Here is a 16,102-nt window from a genome sequence, read left to right on the forward strand (position 1 = left end):
ATTCATGGAGCACTGATTAGGAGCCAGGCACCCTGCTAACACTTTGCATATCTTGTTTTGTTTAAGGAGATATTTTTATAACCATTTAGGATGAGGAAGCTGACTACCTTAGGCAACTTGCCCAAGGTCACACTGCTAAGAGTTGGTAGAGCCAAATTTCAAACCCAAAGTATCTCCTTCTAAAACCAATGTTCACTGTGCTCCTTGGCCATGAAGTTTTATTTTTTCACCTGAGAAATTAGGCGTTCTTTGACAATCTCGCATCCCGAACTTTGGTCTGAGTACCTGAGGCCAGAGAACGGGTTTTGATGGTCAGTGGGTAGTGCCTGCTTCTTAGTACCAATGAAATTGGGTCCACCTGGTCTTTGCTTGGGTTTGTTTACCTAGTCTGAATAGGCACTACTTTTTCTTTCTGTAAATTCGTGTATGTCCTGCCCTCTAGTGGTTTTGGCTTGCAATACAACAATGACCTTGAGTGTAACTAACCTTAAGAATTCTTTTCTTCCTTTGAATAGGATGTCCTTACAATGCTGGGCCCTAAGATTTCTGGGGCACTGACACCTTCCCCAACCTGAGGCCTAAAACAGTGGTTTTTAAACTTTATGATGTACTTCTGATTCAGTAGTCTGGAATGAGACCCAGGGACCTGAATTTTTAACAAGCACCCCAGTTAATTCTGATGCAGGCAATCTGCAGGCCACATCGTGATATAATGCTCTATAACAGCTCAATTCCCAAATTTCCCTGGAATCCCAACCCAAGCACCCTTGGGCTTTGGAGAATCTGGGACCAAATTAGCCACTCCCTTTCGCCAACTTCAATATTGAGTTTCCTGGAGGTCATGGCTTGGATAGTCAAGGAGGGAAGTTGCAGCTGCCCCGGCAGTCAGCCCATGCTGAGTGAGGTTAGTTTTTGCTGATCTGGCAGTGAGAAAAGTGAAGGAAGCTAACATTTAGTGTGCCAACTGTGGGCCAGTGGGCCAGGTACTGTGCTAGGTGTTTTCGAACATAATCCTTTTCGGGGCACCTGGGTGGTTCAGTAGGTTTAAGCATTTGACTTCAGCTCAGGTCATGATCTCACCATTCATGAGTTCGAGCCCCTCACTGGGCTCTCTGCTGTCAACACAGAGCCTGCTTCAGATCCTCTGTCTCCTCTCTTTCTGCTCCTCCCCCCTCATGTGCTCTCTCTCTCTCTCTCTCTCAAAAATAAACATTTTAAGGGGCGTCTGGGTGGCGCAGTCGGTTAAGCGTCCGACTTCAGCCAGGTCACGATCTCGCGGTCCGGGAGTTCGAGCCCCACGTCAGGCTCTGGGCTGATGGCTCAGAGGCTGGAGCCTGTTTCAGATTCTGTGTCTCCCTCTCTCTCTGCCCCTCCCCCGTTCATGCTCTGTCTCTCTCTGTCCCAAAAATAAATAAACGTTGAAAAAAAAAATTTAAAAAAAATTAAAAATTTTTAATAAAAACAACATAATCCTTTTTTAATCCCTACAATAAACTCTGAATTTATTATTCACTCTATTTTGTGGATGAGGAAATTGAGGTGCAGAGATGTCGAGCATCTTCAAGTTCAGAGCTGGTAAGAGCTGGAATTTGAATCCAAGTTTGTTGATTTCGGTAGTTCTCAACTGGGGGAGATTTTGGCCCCCAGGGGACATCTGGTAATGTCCTGAGACATTCATGGTTGTCATAACTGCAGGGTGGGGGTGTTGCTAATTCCATCTAGTGGACCAGGGATGCTGCTAAAATATGCTACAAACGACAGCCCCCACAACAAGAAATTATCTAGCCCAAAATGTCAATACTGCTTAAGTTGAGAAACCCTGGACTCAAAGCCTGTGCTTTTGCCCAATGGGGTGGGAGGGGTGAGGGGAAATGGAGAGTTAGCAGAACAAAATGGACATGGGCCTACTCCGAGGGTCTTGGATAAGAAGGGAATGAGACTTCCACTGTAAGGATAATGGATAATGGGGGCAGCTGGTGAGGTTCCTCTTTCTTCCAAGCTTGGCCAAGGCCCTGCTCAGTTTCTCCCAACCTTGCCAAGTCAGTCCTGGGACTTAACACTAAGCTTGTCCTGGAATGACCCTGACTCCCTGCTCAGGGCTGGGGTAAAAATATTTACCTGGGTCTTCCTGCAGGACTTCCTAGCCAAAGCCTCTGGTTTCTGGGATCAGTGCATTCCACTTGCAGTCTCTGGGAGGCTCCACATTAGCACGCCTGCTGTGGAGGGTGAGAGTGTAAATAAAACAAGGGCCAGGTGGCATCTAAGTTATAAGTGGAGTGAATGGGTGAAGCCAAGAGAGTCCCATTAGCTAGTCCCAGTGTGGGAAGGAATAAGGCAACTTGAGTAGGGAGTAGGGGGCAAATGGCCTGGGGAGCAGGTTTCTGGCCCCAGGAAGCGTTCGTTCTTTCCATGGCTATTCCTCTCTTCTAGGTTTGGTTTGCAGCTTCGCTGGACCTTTCCCAGTACCATTCCTGGAGCACCCACACACCCAGCCAGCCACCATTCTGAGCCTCCCCAATACTGGCCTCCTTCTAGACCTGGGAAGGCGGGTATGAGCTGAGTGTGAACTGGCTGTGCAGACAGGAAATACCGCTCGTTCCAAGCTCAGACCTCTGAAGAGCTAAACAGCAGATGGGGGGTTGGAGGGGGGGAGATAGTCTTGGAGTGAAAGAGGAAAGAACATACAAGCAGGTCCCCCATATTTGGGGTTCCATCTCCTCTCTTTCCTGAAGACCCAGGAGGGTTGGGGCGGAGGTAGAGTGGGGGGTGGGGTGGGGATAAGGGGATGGAGGAGGGCAGGCCAGGAGGAGGATGTGGTAACAGCTGATTCGTCCCCTGAGGTCACACTTTCCAGCAATCAGCTGTTACTGGGGTGGAAGGCAGGAAGTTTCCTTAAAGGCACATTGTTCTGAACACAGGCTGGGAATTCTGGAGTTCCTAGGAACCACAGCAATTACTTGGTGGAGCCTGTATTTGATACAGAGGAACTGTCTCTCACCCCAGGCTGATCCTTTTCGGTATCCTCATACTCAACTGGGAGTCTATGGAAAAGTCACGGATCCTGTCTACACGTTTCTCTTTTATGGAACGGGCGGGGGTGGGGGTGATAAATTGCGACGCGTCCCAGACTTGGCCCTTTAAAAAAGCGGTTTAGCAGCTTTTGCCAAGTCATTGGGTTCCTCTTCGTTTTGCCCATCCCCCGCCCCCCTAGGCTCTGATTGGCCCCTGGGGAAAGGGGCAGCCTCCCCATTGGTCTCTACCTTTGAAATCTCTTCCTAAGTAGGCCTGAGTCAGTGAAAGGCTTCTGGAGGGCGGGACAGAATAGGGGTATTAGGCGGAGGATGGGGTTACTTACCAGTTGACACTCTGGCAAGACCCATCCCCTAGTTTCCCACCACTAGTCTTGCTTCTACCCTCAAGTGAAGACTGTACTATGAATCTTTTGTTAGGAAGTTGCTGCTTGAGAGGCTCTGCCTCTATGCGACTGGGACGAGACCTACTCTACAAGAAAAATCTCCTGATTAGTAAGAGTCCGCCAGGAGAGGAGGACTAGATCTCTCCAGTGAAAGCTGTGACCAGGAGAGGTGGACAGTTTTCCCTCCCCCAAAAGCCCTCAAGAGTCCTCATCCAATGGAAGAGTGTGCTGCCCGGGAGGCTGATTTCCACCTTCAGTTCTACCCACTCCTGCTTCGCCTGCTCCACCTTTCCCTAAAGAACTATCGCCTCATACGCAGAGGTCAGCGAATCCATTTTGGGGTAGTTTCAAACAAGCACGCACGGCCCAAAAAAGGAGGGGCTGTAGCCCTTTAAGGACTTCGCCAGGATGGATTCGGAGAGGAGTTTAAAAATGCCAACTCACAGAGCGCGCTGGATTCTGGGAACGAGGTGCCAGACCGAGAACTACATTGACCAGTGTGCAACGCAAACACACACGCCTTTACTTCCTTTTGCTCTTTAGGACTCTGGTTTGACGTAGCGCTCCTCAAAGCAAGCTGCCTTAGGCTTATGGCTCAGCCACACCCTTTCACCTATTGGTGAGCTCGTGAGTTGGTGGGCGTGGCCTAGCGCAGCTCACCCAGGCAAAGGGGTGGCCTCCTTGCCAATCAGAGCTAAGACGGCCGGAGAGGCGGGACCTGGGCGAAGTGCTGGCGCCCCAGAGTGGGTGTGGTCACGCTGCCCAGCAGTGGGCGGTGATTGGCCCTGGGCGGTGCAATCGCAGCTTGTGCGTCACGACGCCGCCAGCTGATCGGAGCCTGGAGCCGGTGTGTGCTGGGCGCAGGGAAGACACAGCGCCGCCGGCCGTGGGGGACGGACGCACTGATTTGCTCCCCTACCCTCAGCAGCCCCCCCACCCAGCACCAGGTGGGTGTGAGCTGGGGTCTCCGCCGCACAGGAGGGAACCGTGCTAACAGGGTAACGGGGGAAAGTAGGGTCCTGGTGGCCACACCCTGCCCTTCCGGGGGAGGGGAGAGGGGGCGGCGGGGGTAGCGGAGCTTTGGGGCAGAGGGGCCTGAACTGACTGGAGTAGTGTGGCAGGAGGTTTAAAGAAGGAGCCAGGACAGCAGTAGTGGCGGAAGGTTTTGCAGAGTGGCTAAAAGGGAGACGAGGGGCTGGAGGGCTGGGGGCAGCTAACCTGGGCGCCCCCTGGTCAAAGGATATGAGAACTGGCCTTCTAGCTTGCGGAGGGTTTGGACCCGGCGGGTAGTGAGGAGGTAGTTTTCCTTTACTGGCAGTCAGTGGGTCAGGGCCAATTGAGCGCCCTGGCAGGGAAGGGGTCTCTGGGCGGGCCGGCCCCTCCTCTCGTTCCCTCCAGGGGATGTTATGTAAGGGGGGAGGGGAGAGGAGTAGGGGGCGGCGGTGCGGGGGCCTTATGCAACCCAAAGGTTAGGGTTTCACCGCGGTTGGTGGGGGAAGCGGGCTGGAGGAGGACCTGGAAACTCTAACCCCCCCTCCCCAGCCTAACTGGCCGTCTTGGGCCCAGAGAAGGTCACCTCTGCACCTCCCCCCAGCATGTCCGGTTGTGGGGCCCCTAGCCCAGGCCTGGCCCTGACCGCCTGGGAAGCCGGCTGACTGGGTGGGGCGCCTGGGTTAGTCATCACTGGGCTCCCTCTCTCCCCACCTCTCGGCCAACTCTTGGCCCCTCCCTATGGCCTCTCTCTAGGCTATCGCCCCCACCTCCCTCCGGCCCTAGTTACAGCCTCCAACTCATTTGGCCTGTCATCCTGGCTGTCAGACTGGGCTAGGAATTGTCAGGGTGCCAAAGGGTTGATGAAGCAGCTGGTCAGAGGGTCAGTGCCCTGGGCCCACCCCGCCCTGCAGCCAAGGGCACCTGCTTGGCACAGACTCTGAGCAGCCGCTGAGTCCTATGGGCTGAACAGAGCTGGCTCAGACAGAGGAGAGTGGGAAGGAGTTGGACTGGTCACCTGGGGGAAGGAAGATACCACAAAGTTCATGTCTCCCAAGAGGGTTTTGTAATTTGAAAACCTCCCACCCCCACCCTAGTCTTTCTTATCCTCTGAGTATAGAAGTCTGAAAGCAAGACCGCCTTGGCCGCTCACACTGGCATGGGCCATGCCCTTGGACTGAGTGTCAGCACAGACCCGCCCTCCCCAGCTCACAGCCCTCTAGCCTGCCACGCCCCCAGCCCCCTCCCTGGGCCATGCTGCAGGGCCCGGCTTTTCCTGCTGATTCATGCGTTGGAACTGTGGGGGCGGGGCTTGGAACTTGGAACAAAGTTCAGACATGGAGGGGCCGGCAGACAGCCTGGAATTCATACCAGATGTACCCGGAATGCGCAAGCGGAATGCCTGGCATTTGAGAGTCTTGGGGAAGCTGCCCATCCACCCTGCCCATACCTCCCTCCCCTCCAGCCTTTGGTCCCCTGTCCTCTCCTCACAGTCCCTGGAGCCTCTGCTGACCTTCCAAACACTTCCTTACTCTTCCCCAGATGTAGGCCCCCAAAACTCTTCTAGCTGAACTCTTTGGGAACAAGTCAGTTGGGCTGATCACTGAACTCACATTTTTGGACCTAAGGTACAACTTCTCACCAAGTACCTGGGATGTGTCCAAGGTTCTAAGTCCTGCCCTCTCTGAATGCTGAAGAGGAGGGGCCCTCCGTGGGTAGCTGAGGCAAGGGGTGGGGGGTGGGGTGAGAGCAGGCCTGGGTCTCTACAGCCTTCAGTTCTGGAAAGAGGTGCAAGGAGGTATGTTTAGAGCTGCCTCTTGCTTCTCACTGAAGTTAACTGCTCCTGCAGGCCCAAGTCAAAGCCAAGAACCCTTTGTTACAAGGTTGAGCATCTGTTGGAGCTGGACTTTGATGCCAGTGGGACAGTGTCCCTGTGACATGGCCCTGCTCAGATCCTTCCCATTTTTCTTCCCTTTCCTTTTAGGAGCCTGTCCCTCCCACATCCTCAACTGGCTGAGCCGCAGTAGTTCTTCAGTGGCAAGCTTTATGTCCTGACCCAGCTAAAGCTGCCAGTTGAAGAACTGTTGCCCTCTGCCCCTGGCTTCAAGGAGGAGGAGGAAGAGGAGAAGGAGCTGCTTTCCCCCTCATCTGGAAGGTGACGGAACTGGGGCTGGGAAGGTCAGAACAGCGGGAGTGGTGATGCCTTTTGGAAAAGGGAACCTTGTTCAGTTGGAGACCCTTCAGCCAGATTGGCCCAGCAAGAGAGAACAGTTGTAGATTAGAGACCCTCGTTGGGCTGGGGACTAGATGGCTGTGACTACCCAAGGTTAGTTGGTCTACATCAGTGTGTGACAAAGGGAAGACAATGGGAGCAAAGAAAACTGGCAACACCTTTACTCAGATGTCTTTCTTGACCCTCCTTCCTGTCTCCCTTTCTTTCCTACTGCCTTTCCAGGTGAGGTCCAAAGTAAATTTCATCTTCAGGGAAGAGGTCATACTGAAACTCCCATCTGAGTAGTCAACTCCATGCTCTTAGCTTTCCCTGTATTTTCTCAGACTGGCCTAGACTCCAGTTACAGGGATAAATCACCTATATGTGGGACCCTTGGGCCTCTTGTCTCAGCTTCAACACCTGTGAGATGCAGAATCATACAGTTGAATGTGCAGGAGGGAATCAGAAGCCTACTGTGCAGACTCAGAGCCTGGGCTCTCTTCTCCCTGTGGGTGGGAACAAAACAGCTTTTCATATAAGCTGTTGCCCCTCCCCCCATCCCTAACCAACACAACCCCAGGAGCTGGGGGTGGGGGGGAGGATTAGAGGGAGGGGGCTAGAGTTAGACCAGGGCTAGGGGCTGGAGGAGCTCAGTCTCTACATTGACTTCCCACCATACAAAGGTGGCCCCAGGTTTCCTCTGCCACCCAAAACAGAACTGCAGCCCCTGATGGGGTTCCAACTGCTGTTCCTGTTTCTTCTCTCACTTTACCTTCCAGGATAATTTGTGAGACTCAGCTCAGGCTTACGAGGCAGGAAATTCTCTCCAGTAACCAGGCGAGATGGGTTGTGGGATATGACCCCCTCTGGGGAATCAAGCTGTGTAAACCTAGCACCCCTGGCTCCTGATGCCATGTAACTCTTGGGGCTCAGGCTCTGGTGTGGTTCAACCGTGGCCCAGCCTCCCTGCCTGAAGGTGGCCAAATTCAGGGGCTGCAGAAAGCTGTCCCGCTGTGGGGCACAAGATGTACAGGTAGCTGGGTCCTTTTCTCCACTTATGAGAGAGATTTAGGGGAGAGTAGATCATTGAACCCACCCTTCTGCAGCCTAGGCTGGATGTGTGTGGGACTGTGGTGGAGGGGGTGGGTAGACTGGGTCCACTCATAGGCTGCAACAAAGATTGTTCTGTCCCTGGACATTGCTTCCGTCCTTTCTTCCCCTCTCCGCTTCACTGGCCGCAGTGTCTCCCTCCAGCCCTGGGTATGTGGCTCTGCCATCCTCACCCGTCATGGAGCAGAGATGAGGAAGAGCAGCCTGGGAACACAGAGGCAGGCAGAAGACCAGTGAAGGACCAGGCCCGGAGAGCACAGGGCCCTGTCTGGGCACCCCGCAGAGGGGACCCATAAAGGCCAGGAGCACCCGAGGAGGAGGGAGGACGGCCAGCCTCCATCAAGAACAAGCTCCCGGCCACTGGCTTCATTCACTATTTCTCTCCAGTGTCACTACCTCCCTGAGATATGAGACTGTGTTAAAATGTCCTGTTGCTTCATCCTCCTACTTCTACTCCCTACCCTATAGAGTGATATAAAGAAGCAGCCTCAAGGAGCAAGAACCAGCTGTGAAAGGACATATGTAGGGAATTCATAGAAGAAATTCAAATGGATAAAACCATGAAAAACAATGTGTGCTTCATTAGTAATTAAAGAAAGACAAGCATAGCTGAAAGCATTTTTCCCTCGGCAAACTATATTTAAAAAAATAAAAAAAAGAAGACCCAGTATCGGCAAAGGAGCACTAAAATAACACTCCCATACCTTGCATATGGGGGTGCGAATTGGTATAGCCTTCCTGGATGTCAGTTTGGTAGTATGTGTCAAACGCTCTAAAAGTGTCCATCACCTTTGACCTAGTGATTCTACACTTGGGAATTTATCCTAAGAAAATAATTAAAGATTCAGTTACAAGATGCTCACCCCAGCATTGCAATAGAAAAAATGAGAAGCAGTTGTCTGATTGGGAATTCACTTCTTCTTTGCTGTAATGAAAATTTGCAATGGGGGATTGCTTAAGTAAATCATTGTATATCCATCCAGATGGTGGAGTACTGCACAGCCATTAGAAGTCATGTAGAAGAACATTTGACTGGAAAGAAAAATGCTCTTTGAATATTAAAAAGGTTATGAAAATAGTGTGTATTATGTGATCTCAATTTTTTTTAATATGGGTATATTCTTGTATACATAAAACAGATAAAGACTAAGGACATAACTCTTAAATGTTGATGATAGTGATTATCTTTGGATGGTGGAACAAAATCATTGTGATTTTCCTCTTTGGCTTTTCTATTTTAAAATTTTCTACATTGTGTATGGTTCTCACATAATAAAATTTAAAAGAATCGGTGTAATTGTTTTAAAAACTTGGAGAGGTGGGTGTGGAGGAATGAAGGGATGCCCCTAACCCCTTGGACGAAATGGGGTTTTGGTGAAGAAAAGGGGTTGTGAGAATGTGAAGAACTTCATTCTCCAGGAGTAAGTAGCTGGAATCTACCCCTCTCCACCTACGAGAAACAGCTCTCTGAATTGCTGGCTTTCAGCCAGCTGAAGAGGTGTGGTGTGGAGTAAGGAAAACAGTAAAAACCTGTCACTCTTCAGGAGATGGAAGGTGGGGGCGTCGGGGAAGATTTTATCTCCAGGCTGAAAGGTTCTAGAATCCTATCAGTCTTTGATTTTCTCTTTGATTCTGCCCCAACCTGGAGGTGACCCTGCGTGACCTCTCCTTGCCACCTCAGATTGGAAGAGAGAATTCTATTCACCTAACTTGTACCAAGCCCTGGGGGGAGGGGTGCTTTTCAAGACTTGAGTGCTAAGTGGTTTCCTTTTCCCTCCCCTCCTAATAGCAAGGGTCCTCTGTAGGGCCCCCAAAAGCGGTTGGGGGGAGGAGTCCCCAGCGGGTCGCTTCTCCAAAATGGGAGCTGTTGTTCCATTTGAAGGCACTGTGTAAGGGGATAGGACTATTGGGATTAATAGGGCTGCCATGATGTGTTAAAGGTCTGGAAACCTCGGAAAGTGCAAAGGGTGGCTCGAAGGAAATGAGGTACCCCCACAGCTGAGACGGGGTGGGGGTGATGTGGGGCAGTGCGGTGGCGATGTTTAAGCAAGTGGGAGTGGGTGTGCGCTGGCCTCTACCTTCAGGTCGGTGAGGGTGCCAAGAGTGGGATGACCAGCAGGTGAAAGGTTAGTATAGGGAAGAGGAGGTGAAAGACAATGGGGCGGGGCCTCTGGGGGTGTCAGGTGAGTTTAGCGACCTATTTCGGGAGTTCCGAAGGGTTTGGGACACAGGAGTTGGGGAAGAACCCTGTCGACAGCCTGGAAGTCCCCCTGAGCTCCGTTGCAAAGCGTGGTCCCCAGAAGCCCCCAACCCGCCACCCACCCTAGGGCGGGACAGGATCTGTTGGCTGTAGCTCCGGGGCGTGGCTCCCCGGCTGCTCCAATCACCACCTAGCCGAGTGATGGGGGCGTGGTCGAAGCCTAGAAAAGTTAAAGCGGATTCCAAGGCGCGGTGGGCTGGGGAAGCCAAACACCCGTTCTTGCCCGAAAACCAGCTCACAGCCCCCGCAGCTGACATTGGGTGCGTCCCAGCTGAGAGCGCCGGCGCCCAAGGGACTAAATCGGACCTGCCAGGCCATGTGGGGGCTCCTTGTGACCGGCGCCTCCTTCGCCGCCTTCCGGGGGCTGCACTGGGCGCTGCAGCTGCTGCCCACGCCGGGATCTGCTGCCCAGGACCGTTGGAAGTGGCGGAACATCTGTGTCTCCCTGGTGCACAGCCTGCTCACAGGGGTCGGGGCGCTGCTCGGGTGCGGGGCTTAGAGGTTCGGGAGGTACCGGGGTGAGGGGGAGCGGTCGAAAGTTGAGATTAAAAGACCCATAGGGGCACCTTCAAGAATCGAAGCAGGACCTTACACAACCCTTTTTCCTTTTCCTTTTCCTGTTCCCTTCTCCTTCTCCTTCTCCTTCTCCTTCTCTTCTCTTCTCTTCTCTTCTCTTCTCTTCTCTTTTTTGTTCTCTTCTCTTCTCGTCTCTTCTCTTTCCTTTTCTTTTCTTTCCAAGTAGGCTTCACTCCCTCCAAGCGGGACCTTGAAAGTCTGACACTGGGTGGGGGCTGTGAATGTGTGGGTGAGCGTGCACAGCGGGAGAATGGGGTCTGAGTCTGCACCATGCTGACTATGGTCCCCCATCTCCTACAGGCTCTCGCTGTACCCTCAGATGGCTGCCGACCCGATTCACGGCCACCCGTTCTGGGCCCTGGTGCTGGTGGCTGTGTCCGTGGGTGAGTCTGCAGGGAAGGTTGGGCGGGCTTGGTGGGGAACAACCTTCCGATGGTAATTCTAGGTCCCCAGGGGTCAAATGTTTCTGGCAGCTTTGCTGAAGGAAACTAAAGACCTGGAAAAAGGAGGGGATGAAGATTCCTCTCCAAGAGGTACAACAACTTGGGGAGGCCTAATGGTCCTCCCCCTCATACCATGCCCATAGGTTATTTCTTGGCGGATGGAGCTGACATGCTGTGCAACCAGACCTTGGGCCAGGCGTGGGAACTTCTCTGTCATCATTTGGTGGTGAGACTTGGGGAAAGGGAGACAGGAACGGTGGTATGCTCGGGGTGGGGTCCCCAATCTCTCTTCAGGTTTCTGTCCAGTGACTTTCCAGAGTCTCTGACCCTGTTGGGGCTTGATCCTCCCAACTTTGGGCTGGTTTGGGGGGAGAGGATTGACTGCTAGCCACAGCGGAGTCTGAGCACTGCCTAGGTAGCTTGGATTCCCTCAGGTGGCTCATAGATTGCAGAAATGTTGAATAGGGAGATTTTCTGAGAAGGGGGAGTCCCAGTACAGGGAGTGGGGATGGGGCATCAAAACCCAGGATTGGAAATCGGGGCGGGGTGGGGGGTATACTGTGCAGACGCTGCTGCTGCCCCAGGGGAGACAACCTCTGGGCCGAGGGTTATTATGGAAGAGTTATTTTAATGCCATTTAGGCCCCAACGTAAGGGTAAGCCTAAAGGGCAGGTTTTTGATAGCATACCACAAAATGCTTAGGAGCCCCTGTCTTAGGGATTGAGATGTTGGCAATGATGGTCAGTAGTTCCTGGAAGGTCCTCTGACCTCTGACCCCTGTTCCCTAGGTAGTGAGCTGCCTCAGCACCGCCATTCTGTCCAGCCACTATGTAGGCCTCTCTATGGTGTCTTTGCTCCTGGAGCTGAACTCTGCCTGCCTGCACCTACGAAAATTGCTGCTGCTTTCCCACCAGGCCCCATCCCTGGCCTTCAGCATGGCCAGCTGGGCCACCCTGGCCACCCTGGCCCTCTTCCGCCTGGTGCCTCTGGGGTGGATAAGTCTGTGGCTGATTCGGCAGCAACACCAGGTGCCTCCTGCTCTGGTCATCCTTGGTGGAACTGGACTGGTGACTGTGGGTGCCATGAGCATCATACTGGGTGTCCGTATTTTGGTCAGTGATGTCCTACGGTCTCGGCACCGCCCGCCCATCCCTGGGCACAAGGAAACCAGGGACACAAGGAGATGTTGTGATGGTGAGCTTGTCACCAGGGATGGTTCCATTCTCAGCCTAAAAGACTAGAGAGAAGCGTCAGGCTCCTCTCCGGCCAGTCCTGGGGGAGACATGGCCAGGACAAGGACATGGTGGTCTACAGTGCACTGTCCCTCGATGGGGTAAGGACCGAAAGGAATTTTCAGTATCTCAATTCCTTTTCCGGCTAACTCACACCCCTCCCCATTCCTAGGATCTAAGAAGAAATGCTGATGCTCATGATGGGTGGGAAACCGGGATCCTGGGCTATTGTTCACTGAATCCCATCATCAGATGACCACTTCGTCCAGCAGACTAACTCAAGAGGTACAGCCAGTTCTACCAATAAGAGGTGGCAGGAGGCATGAAGCTAAATGAAACTACCAATGAAATCCTTTGCTTTAGCATGGGAACAGGTGAAGAAAGGTGAGGTCCTGTTAGGATCAGAGAGATCTGGCATGGAGGGGGTGGGGTCAGAGGAAGAAAGACCTCAACTGTGACCAAATTCTAGCAATGGGAGGAGGCCACACAGGTGCTATCAGTAGCCAGTGGGGGTGGACATAATAGTCACCAAGAGACAGAAGATCTGGGCCACTACAATTGCTGCTGCTATTTCTGGTTCTCAAAGCCACACTACTGTGTTTGTACTTAATGTTAGTTCTACTGCCTTAAAAAAAAAATTTTTTTAAGAGAGGGGGGGGAGGGGCATAGAGAGAGAATATTTTTGTAATGTTTCTGTATTTTGAGAGAGTGCATGCGAGCAGGGGAGGGGCAGAGAGAGAGGGAGAGAGAGAGGATCTCAAGCAGGTTCCGTGCTGCCAGCACAGAGCCTGATGTAAGCCTCCATCTCACAAACCGTGAGATCACAAGCAGAGCTGAAATCCAAGAGTCCGACGCTTAGCTGACTGAGCCACCCAGGCACTGAGAGAGAGAGAGAGAGAGAGAGAGAGAGAGAGAGAGAATCTTAAGCAGGCTCCACACTCAGTGTAGAACCCAACTCAGGGCTCAATCTCACGACCCTAGGATCATGACCTGAGCCAAAATCAAGAATTAGATGCTCAATGCACTGAGCCACCAGGTGCCCCTGCCTTCATAATTTTTAAAAAGCCCAGCATCTTCCTTTTAAATTTTCTTAGTATCTTCTGATCTTTTCAAGGAAAATGCAGATTCTTCTTTTTTAATTTTTTTAAATGTTCATTTAGTTTTGAGAGAAAGAGAGTGTGAGCCGGGGAGGGGCAGAGAGAGAGGGAGACACGGAATCCAAAGAAGGCTCCTGGCTGTGAGCTGTCCGCACAGAGCCCCACACAGGGCTTGAACTCAAGAACCGCGAGATCATGACCTGAGCCAAAGTCAGATGCTTAACCGACTGAGCCACCCAGGTGCCCACCAGGTCTGTCTTAGGACAGCACTAAAGCCCAGAGCCACGGCAGGGACTCAAACACCTGATCTGGGTGCCGACTATAGGGTTTTCCCAGGCCCTGTCTTTCATGGAAGAATGAAGGCAGAGGCAGAAGTAGATGAGGGAAGGCTTCCACTTGGCTGCAGAGGGACTAAGGTCTATCTGACTCCCTTCCAGGATTCCTTTGCGAGCTCTCCCTCTCCTTTCTCCCCTAGCACTTCCGCTGCGCTTCTGTTTTTCACCACACAAAATCTCTTTTCTTCAGGCAGAACAGCCAGGTTACGGGAAGTGTAGAGCAGATTAAGTTTACTATTCTACAAAGCAATGGACAGAAAGAGATAACCCTTAATCATCCACAGAAAAAATACATGAGCAGAAGCAAGAGACAGGAAAATTAAAACAAAAAAATCCTGCCCCAAAGCTGAGCTAGAGAAAAGGGATAGTAGAAGTGGACATACATAGATCAAGGGACAAATAAAAGGATCACCTGTATGGAAGAGACAGAGGTGAAGACAGATGGAGGGCAAGACAGGGAATCTTTGGCAGAAACGCTGAGAAAGACCCTCATGGTTGCTGACAGGAAGCAGTCACCGAACTGGTAAAATGGTCATAAACGAAGAGGACAAGGACGAGGAAAATCAGTATAAAAGCTGACAGGAAGGGCCCCCAAGGGTGCAAGGCACAGATGGTTTAGACAGAGAAATAGAGTGAGTGACAAGGAGGAACGACCCGACTCAGGAGAGATGGAGGTAATAGAAGCCTTTAGAGAGGTTCGCAGAGCGAGAGAAGAGAGAGGTGGAGATAGAGGCTGAGGGGGATTCGTCAGGGGAGCTGAGAAGCAAAAGAACAGAAGGTGAAGAGGCACTCAATGGGAAGATTCACTGGCAGAAAAAGAAAGTAGGAAATATGTGGAGTTGGGGACAGAAAGACAAAGGACAAACGGCTACACTGTATAACAAAGCCAGAGACTGCCAGGAACTGTTAGGCAGAGACTGGTAGGAAGATGAGGAAAAATAAGAATCAGGGATGTAAATTGAGATAGAAGAATAGGCAAAGGGACTGAGGAGAACCACAGAGAGTGAAAGAAGGGGGAGGGGTGGGTGGAGAGGGGAGCAGACTGAGTAAATAAACATCCAAAGGAAGGGGCACCTGGCTGGCTCAGTTGATGGAGGATGCGTGATCTCAGAGTTGTGAGTTCGAGCCCCACGCTGGGTGTAGATATCACTTAAAAAAAAAAAAAAATCTCGACGTGCCTGGGTGGCTCAGTTGGTTAAGCGTCCAACTTCAGTTCAGGTTGTGGTCCCAGGGTTTGTGGGTTTGAGCCCCACATCAGGATCTCTGCTGTCAGCACACAGCCTGCTTTGGATTCTTTGTCCCCCTCTCTCTGCCCCTACCCCACTTGCTCTCTCTCTCTCTCTCTCCCCCTCTCTCAAAAAAAAAAAAAAAAAAAAAACATTAAAAAATAAATAAAATCTAAAACAAACAAAAATGCCCCAAACCAAACCAACAAAACATCCAAAGGAAAAATCAAGGAGAAGGAGGGAACAGATGAAGAAAGAAAGAAAGAAAGAAAGAAAGAAAGAAAGAATAGAGATAGGGAAAAAAGGAAGGAGGGATAGTGACAGATACCCATCAGAGATCATTACAGCACAAAGTGGGTGGGGCACCTGGCTGGCTCAGTTGGAAGAGGATTCAACCCTTGACCTCAGGGCCATGAGGTTTTTGTTTTTTGGGTTTTTTTAATGTTTATTTATTTTGAGAGAGAGAGACAGAGAGAGAGACAGAGCACAAGCAGGGGAGGAGCAGAGAGGGAGAGGGAGACACAGAATCTGAAGCAGGCTCCAGGTTCTGAGCTGTCAGCACAGAGCCCTACGCAGGGCTCGAACTCACAAATCGCAAGATCGTGACCGGAGCCAAACTTGGATGCTTAACTGACAGAGTCACCCAGGTACCCCTCAGGGTTGAGAGTTTGAACCCCATGTTGGGACTAGAGATTACTTTACAAAATTAAAACATCTTTTTTAAAAAAGTTTATGTATTTATATCTCTAAGTTTATGTATTTATTTATTTATTTGGGGGACAAACAGAGAGAGGGAAAGAGAGGCTCCTAAGCAGGCTCTGCGCTGTCAGCAGCTCAAACTCACGAACCACAAGATCGTGACCTGAGCCAAAATCAAGAGTTGGACGCCTAACTGACTGAGCCACCCAGGCACCCCCAAAACTTGAAAATCTTAAAAATTTCCAAAAAGCACAAAGGGAAAGAACAGCACATAGAGGTTGAGAAGAAATTGCCACAGTTGGAAGCAAACACAGGCAGACAATAAGAGCAGAGACATCAAATGTAATCAGACAAAAGCCAGAGAGGCAAAGGTATAGAAGTTGAGACAGAGAAACAAAACAGAGTTGTGTCAGAGAGGTTGTCCTTGATAGAAATAGTAGCTTCAAAACTCAATTTGCCATCTTAACTGAATACCTTCATTAACAAAAACACTATCTTGAGTTTTCA

The 16,102-nt window shown here is 51.3% G+C and overlaps 1 protein-coding gene and 2 long non-coding RNA genes across 4 annotated transcripts; 2 read left to right on the plus strand and 1 right to left on the minus strand.

Annotated features, from left to right (window-relative positions):
- Nucleotides 1–1,526: 1,526 nt before the first annotated feature.
- LOC125151869 (uncharacterized) lies at nucleotides 1,527–2,779 on the minus strand. The gene is made up of 3 exons (XR_007146966.1): nucleotides 2,686–2,779; nucleotides 2,119–2,216; nucleotides 1,527–1,582 (listed from the first exon to the last, which is right to left on the minus strand). It is a non-coding gene; the product is annotated as an uncharacterized LOC125151869 (long non-coding RNA).
- A 1,462-nt stretch (nucleotides 2,780–4,241) lies between these two features.
- On the plus strand, nucleotides 4,242–9,019 carry LOC125152208 (uncharacterized). 2 transcript variants are annotated; one of them, XR_007147083.1, is made up of 2 exons: nucleotides 4,242–4,362; nucleotides 6,390–9,019. It is a non-coding gene; the product is annotated as an uncharacterized LOC125152208 (long non-coding RNA). The 2 variants fall into 2 exon arrangements; XR_007147084.1 differs by having other exon boundaries at nucleotides 4,277–4,413.
- Nucleotides 9,020–10,190: 1,171 nt separating this feature from the next.
- Nucleotides 10,191–12,858, plus strand: TLCD2 (TLC domain containing 2). Its single transcript, XM_047833347.1, has 4 exons — nucleotides 10,191–10,473; nucleotides 10,864–10,946; nucleotides 11,150–11,232; nucleotides 11,795–12,858. The coding sequence occupies exons 1-4, from the start codon at nucleotides 10,304–10,306 to the stop codon at nucleotides 12,245–12,247; spliced, it is 789 nt and encodes a 262-aa protein (XP_047689303.1). The 5' UTR covers nucleotides 10,191–10,303; the 3' UTR covers nucleotides 12,248–12,858.
- Nucleotides 12,859–16,102: the final 3,244 nt, after the last annotated feature.

This window comes from Prionailurus viverrinus, chromosome E1 (genome assembly GCF_022837055.1).
Source record: "Prionailurus viverrinus isolate Anna chromosome E1, UM_Priviv_1.0, whole genome shotgun sequence".
Lineage (NCBI taxonomy): Eukaryota > Metazoa > Chordata > Mammalia > Carnivora > Felidae > Prionailurus > Prionailurus viverrinus.

Bases quoted from the DNA above. Each gene is read 5' to 3' on its own strand.
- TLCD2 (XM_047833347.1), top strand. From the start codon at position 10,304: ATGTGGGGGCTCCTTGTGACCGGCGCCTCCTTCGCCGCCTTCCGGGGG. The intron at 10,947-11,149 runs GTGAGTCTGCAG...CCATGCCCATAG, and splicing joins GCTGGTGGCTGTGTCCGTGG to GTTATTTCTTGGCGGATGGA. The intron at 11,233-11,794 runs GTGAGACTTGGG...CCTGTTCCCTAG, and splicing joins TTCTCTGTCATCATTTGGTG to GTAGTGAGCTGCCTCAGCAC.